The 6,139-nt window shown below is 32.8% G+C and overlaps 1 protein-coding gene across 2 annotated transcripts; it reads right to left on the bottom strand.

The window, feature by feature from the left end:
* Positions 1-3,076: 3,076 nt before the first annotated feature.
* On the bottom strand, positions 3,077-4,280 carry LOC145053083 (B3 domain-containing protein Os04g0386900-like). Of its 2 annotated transcripts, none has more exons than XM_079001058.1 (3): positions 4,096-4,280; positions 3,623-3,815; positions 3,077-3,482 (listed from the first exon to the last, which is right to left on the bottom strand). In XM_079001058.1, exons 2-3 carry the CDS (start codon positions 3,773-3,775, stop codon positions 3,168-3,170), a joined length of 468 nt encoding a protein of 155 aa, XP_078857184.1. In that variant the 5' UTR covers positions 3,776-3,815; positions 4,096-4,280; the 3' UTR covers positions 3,077-3,167. The 2 variants fall into 2 exon arrangements, with proteins under 2 accessions (XP_078857184.1, XP_078857183.1); XM_079001057.1 differs by having other exon boundaries at positions 4,070-4,279.
* Positions 4,281-6,139: the final 1,859 nt, after the last annotated feature.

The raw sequence follows: 6,139 nt of genomic DNA, 5'->3' as shown, positions 1-6,139 counted from the left end.
AAATCATATTATGTAGTTACTTGTATTTAAGAAATAAAAATATGGAGAGGAGCTTACTTTTATATTTTAAGACAGTTTGTATGTTTAATGATTCAATAGTTATTGGTACTAATATGATAAAAAAACACTTGAGGGGCCATGGCCCTCTTGCCACTTCTATGGTCCACCACTACACGTTGGCTATCCATAGTTTCTAGTTTTGATGTTGGTTAGGATGGTTGCACTCTCAAGGGTAAATTGTTTCTTTTGAAAGTTCAAGTGAACATAGTTTCAATGTGGAGACTGTAGTAATAATGTGGCATAAAATTAATTGTCTTGGTATCAATTCTGTAAATAATAGAAAATTCTTGTCTAACATTCCTTTTTACCATATACTACTAGGCTTATATGAACTAGTTTTTTCATGAGAATTTTCTGTTCTTGGCCATTGTGTCTCTGTCCTCTCTCATTCCACAAGTATAAGAAATCCCATTTTTTTGGTCAATCTTCATTCATTCTTTGCTAATTATTCTTCAAACTAACAAGAGTTCTAATTCAGCATTTGCAAAAACAAATGAGATGTTTAATGTATATCAAAAGGACAACATGAATAATGTGATGATAAAGCTGCATTTGGCGCGCTAGCTGAAAAGCTACCGGATAGCTAAAAAGTTAGCTGATGCTTAAAAAGTTAGTTGCTGGCTGATAAAAAGAAGCGTTTAGTGAAACTAAGTGATAAGCTAGCTAAAAGATACAAAATTACATGAAAATGCATTTTCAAAAATTAGTTTTCTATAACTAATTAAGTGTATATTTGGGAAGTTTGTAAAAAAACTCCTGAAAAGCTACTCCAAGTAATTTTTTAAAAACTAGCTTTTTGACTTATTAAACACAACAGCCCAAAAAAACTCGAAAAATAAGCTAGTTTTTCAGCTATCTGTGGCGTGCCAAACGTAGCCTTAAGATTGTCAAGATCTCATATATGTTTAGGAGATATCAATAATTTGATAAGACCTTCACTAAAAGAATGTAACTTATATGCATAAAGTGGTATGTTTATATTTAAAGTGCATTCAAAGGTTAAAAAAATACAGTTTTATGGCATCAAATTATTTTATGATAAATAGCTTTCTGTAACACCATAGCTAAAATGAAGATGGATCCAATATAATAGAAAATCTTGTAACATGAGTGTCTCAATCTACTCTAAATATTTATTCTCTAGATTTTCTAGTTTGGTTGCTCACCCAAATACAGAGTGAGATCAAGATTCATTCAGGTCATTAACAATCCAAAGGCACACTTACATAGACTTTTATCCCAAAATGTATTTAAAATCATAACTATAAATTGGTTTGTACATAAAGAGCTATCACTAAGTTAATCATATTTGAGTGTCAATATAACAAATTGCCCAACTTTTCATCTTTCATCACAAAATGACCACCTACTCAGCAAAAGAAGGATATGTGAACTCGTGACTTTATTTATTTATTTATTTTTTCTGAGGAAAACCTCAGGAGTATAATGTACTTTTCGTCAAATTTACAATAGAGTATGATTTTTTTTTTTAAATAGTTTATCTTGTATAGTTTATTTTAATTTCTCCAAATTTGTTAAGAAAAATATATCTTATAAATATAACCAAAACAAGATGTAGTGGAAATGGTTACACCATCCGTTATACCCACCACATACCACATATGTGGTGAGTGCCACATCAGCATCACATTCTCTACCACTAACTATGAGATACTTACATACCACTCCACCTCATTTTTTTATTTAAATTTAATTCAAAATACATTAAAACACAATAAAACATATTTTTTTTAAATTAATTTTCTTATTTAAATTTAATTCACGAACACAATAAAACATATATACTTTTTTTAAATTAGTTTTTTATTCAATGAAACAAAGTTTACATTAATTTAAAACACACAACATAAATAATAATAATAATAATAATAATAATAATAAAAATGGAACCACAAAGAACTTAAACTAGTTTTAAACCGTTATTTTTAATGACTAAATTTTAGGGACTCTCTCAAGCTTTGACGTGTTTAAACGGCGTGTGTTTCGTGTATTCATATTGGTGCATGGACACAAGAAACGGGTCGGCTTCGTCCACGTTGTTTATAACAAAGTTATAAATCTCATTGAATTCAAGGCATTTTACCCTCATGTCGCGAAACTTGGAACATATTTCATCAAGATTATGACTTTGGCAACCCATTAAATCATGGAAAATGTTTCCAACTTTTACCCAAAAATTAGGAGGTATTTCTGGATCTTCTGAAAGAGCTACCCATACTAATGCTAAGTTCTCTTTTTCATTTTCTGACCAATTCATCATTTTAGGAGCCATTGGCTTTGAGTTTATGAAGCAAAAGAAGTGTGTGATTGTGAGAAGATGTAAAAAGAATTGTATGAGTAAAATGAATGAATAAGTGTGGTATTTATAGAAGTGGTTTAATGTTGTTTGAATAGTAAAATTTAAAAAAAAAAGATTTTAACCCTAAATATGACTGTTACTATGGCACCCAATCACAATTTCTGTTTGCATTTGTTGTCCCGACCACAGCTTCTCACGGCCACGAACCACCACTAGCCACCGGGATGGTGTGCACGGTCGTGGTTCGTGGTCAGCTAGACCACGAACCCGTCCGTTGCAACCATACCGGACGGCCTTAAAGGTAGATTGTTCCTAAGGCTAGAAGTTGGTTTAAAACCCAACAAAGACAATACATATTTAATTTTTCCACTTCCACTTGTATAAAGACATTTGATGAGATTTTAACCCAAAACCTAAACTCTAGAAACCATACTCAATTACTCATTAATTATTGCTGATAGACCATATTTTGTTTACATCCCAAATTGGATTATATTTTGTGATAAAATATCAAAGCTAGTCATGTGGATATTTGACACCCAAATATGACATTTTAGTGTATTTGACACCCTCATTAACAAGGGTTACATTTTCTTCCTTTTACCTTCCACATCCACATCCACATCCACAGAGACAAGAGACAGAGACAGGTGTCAGTGGAACAAAACTCAAAATATATAGAAACGCCAAAACACATTTTAATAATACGATGAATTTTATATTTGCCAAAGAGAATCCATACTTTCAAACAAGCTAATAACATATGAACAAATACGATAATTTCAAACTACTCTATATCTATAGGATTATTCATATTGTGCCCTTCTGCTTTCTCCACCAATTCAGAAGGAAAATTGTCTCTAAGAATCTGAACTTTTAACTTAACAATACCACCATTTACGCTTCCCTCCATTAACTCAAACAAACACACATCTCCAACTGCAAGATTGTTGTCTATCACAAATTTTTCCCATGTTTGGTTTTCAAACTTTTTTGTACCTTGATCACCAATGTAAACCAGATCCCACACCTTTCCTCTGCACACAATCTTAGCAGAAACCATAGCAGCAGGAAGCTTTTCTGATAGTCTACGTGGAAATGTCTGTGCAAAAAATAACAATGTAAGTTCATTTATTTGATTATTATAGCATACTACATTTATTTATTCCATTTCAAGTGTTGCACTTTGAAATATTTACTTTAATTATAACTGTAAAAGTAGAATGGTGTAATAAACAATACCATTTGAAACCTGGTTGCAAGGTGTAATTTGTTAAGAACCACATAGAAATATGGTTTCCCAGATAGTGGCCAGAACTCATCATCTTCTTGTGTTTTAGGTATTGTGGATTGATAAGTTTTTAGGGGATCAAAATTGCTTGGTGATGGATCCATCTATAGATAACTGCTTACAAATTCTTCATGCTTGTTTCCCCTGATTGTTTTAGTGTTCAAAAATAAAAAGTTTAGATACAGAATAGAGCTTGCAAAAACGATCCCTAAAGCACGGTAGGTCAACCGATTGGTTTTCCGGCGAACTGTAATCGACCAACACCACTGTTGTGGTGACGATTCACAGATCAGTGACATTTGATTCGCGATTTTATCAGAACATGTCAATCAATCTTCTTCCATTCAGAATCTAAGCTGATATATTTTAAACTTTCATGGATGAATTAGGATTCGTACCTCTATATTTATTCAATAACACCGACCTGCATTCGAAATCCCCCAGGTGCTGATTCACTACAGTCTACAGGGGTGACATTCTCGATCCCGCCGCCATGTTCTGATACACAAAACTATTTCCAACTAATAGCGAGCGATTGTTTCTTCTCTTCTCATGCGCACCCTATTTTTCGAGATTGGTAATTGTAGGCTATTGATTTGGGGAATTTACAGCTTCTCCTCCCAAAATATTAATTTTAAGAGTAAAATACAGTTTTGGTCCCTATGGTTTGCACAACAAACAAATCATCTCTCATGGTCCTACTATTCAGGCCCATATGGTTTTGTAGGTTATGTTATTTTAAAATTAAGGGACCAAATGTGTAAACTATAAAAAATGGGTAAAAACTTCACGCTTTCTATGTGTCTCCCTAAAAGCTCCATTGAAGTTTCATGTTTTAACACGATAAACCCTACCATCTTTCACTCTCCATCATTGTAGGTTACCTCCTTCGATAACCACTGCCACTGTTTCATCCTCCCATCAACGGTTTACGCGTCATCTTTCCCAGGGGCGAAGTCAGAATTTTAAAATAAGAAAGGCTTAAATCATAATAAGAAGCTAAAGTGTATTTTTATATTTGGATAACTTAACAGGGACAATGGATTTGAAAGATAAATTAATAAATAAAAACCATCTAAGGAGCATGTTCTAGCACAAGATCATCAATGTTTTTGATACAAGAAGCATTTAACCAAGGAAATTCCTTTGATTTCTTAAGTTAGGTTGTTCATCATGACCTCTTAAAGCACATGTACGAAACACGAGCCATTTAATAACCTCAATAGAGACTTGCAACATAGCCTACCATCACGTTTGTGACTTGGATAACTTAATATCGAAGGTCGTTCTTCGAGTTCACGGATTAAGGAATCTAAGGTTACCTCTCTTAAATTTGAAGTATCATTTTTTTAGGTTCAACATTAATTGATTATTCAAAATTACTATTCCCTTCATGTCGTGGCGTGTATTATGAGGATTTTCTCTGATATTATAACTAACCATATGTAATTATTTGTCATAAATAACTTCTTTTCATTTGAAAAAAAATTATGGTTCTTTTCTTGCTCAAGATTTACCTACCTTAGGATTATATGATTTACCATTTGATTATAAAAAACTAATCATAATAAATCATTTACAAATTATATTGTTAAAAAAATAACTAGAAATTATAGAAAACTTAAATGTGCAATAACTAATAAGAATTTAAATTATTTGTTATTGAAATTGACGTTGTACAATAGAGGGTTAAAAGCAAGGTTGTATATCCTTGAATATAATAAAAAATTTAAAATTTCTGTAATTGCCAAATTCCTTAAAGCCTTAGACAATTCAAAATATTGGGCCAAGATGATAAAAAACAATTGGATTAAATGATGAATTTCAATTGGGAAATGAAGAATAGTCTTTTGGTAAATCAAATAAGAATTGTTGGGGACGCAAAGCACCTGCTGGCTCCCCCCGCCCCCACCCCCACTGCCCCCGACTCTGATCCTCCCATCACAATAAACACCCATGTGTCTTCGCCACTTATCTTCTCTAACCATGGCTTTCTTCCTGTGAATTTGATAATGTTTTTCATTTACCCTACATTTATGAACGAAATAACAACAGCTGAGGAAGATAATTAGATGAAGAATCATAAGGGTACGTGTCCTCAACCCACTTTATCCTTAAAATTCTGATTTCCCCAATCGTTTTTTAAGATATTGGAGATTTATAGTTCCCTAAACTTGGAGAAGCTCGGAAGTTGCTTTTAGATGTTGCTCATTGTACTCGATATGCGGTGCACACAGACAATATGAAGATTTACTAGACACAAAATTCCTTATAAAACTGATTTTTTTTTTGTTTGGTGACGTTCACGGGTAACATAAAAAAGGAAGAACATAGTTCATGATTCTGAATTACGCGCCTCGTAAGCTGGAAAAATTCGAGAACAATGCGGTCACTTGCACCCGTGCCTCGTAATTAGGATACATATGCCTCGTAATTAAGTCGATAGGAAAAGTATAAATAATGCATTT

The sequence above is a fragment of the Lactuca serriola genome, chromosome 5 (genome assembly GCF_051521515.1).
Source record: "Lactuca serriola cultivar US96UC23 chromosome 5, Lser_US96UC23_V15, whole genome shotgun sequence".
NCBI lineage: Eukaryota > Viridiplantae > Streptophyta > Magnoliopsida > Asterales > Asteraceae > Lactuca > Lactuca serriola.
The sequence above is the reverse complement of the archived record's forward strand: the minus strand, read 5'-3'. Positions and strand labels throughout refer to the sequence as shown.

What these genes read in the sequence shown, in the direction of transcription:
- LOC145053083 (XM_079001058.1), bottom strand. Translation starts at nt 3,775, where the DNA reads ATGGATCCATCACCAAGCAATTTTGATCCCCTAAAAACTTATCAATCC. An exon ending in TTGCAACCAGGTTTCAAATG is followed by an intron (nt 3,483 to 3,622) that starts GTATTGTTTATT and finishes TTTTTTGCACAG; the next exon opens with ACATTTCCACGTAGACTATC.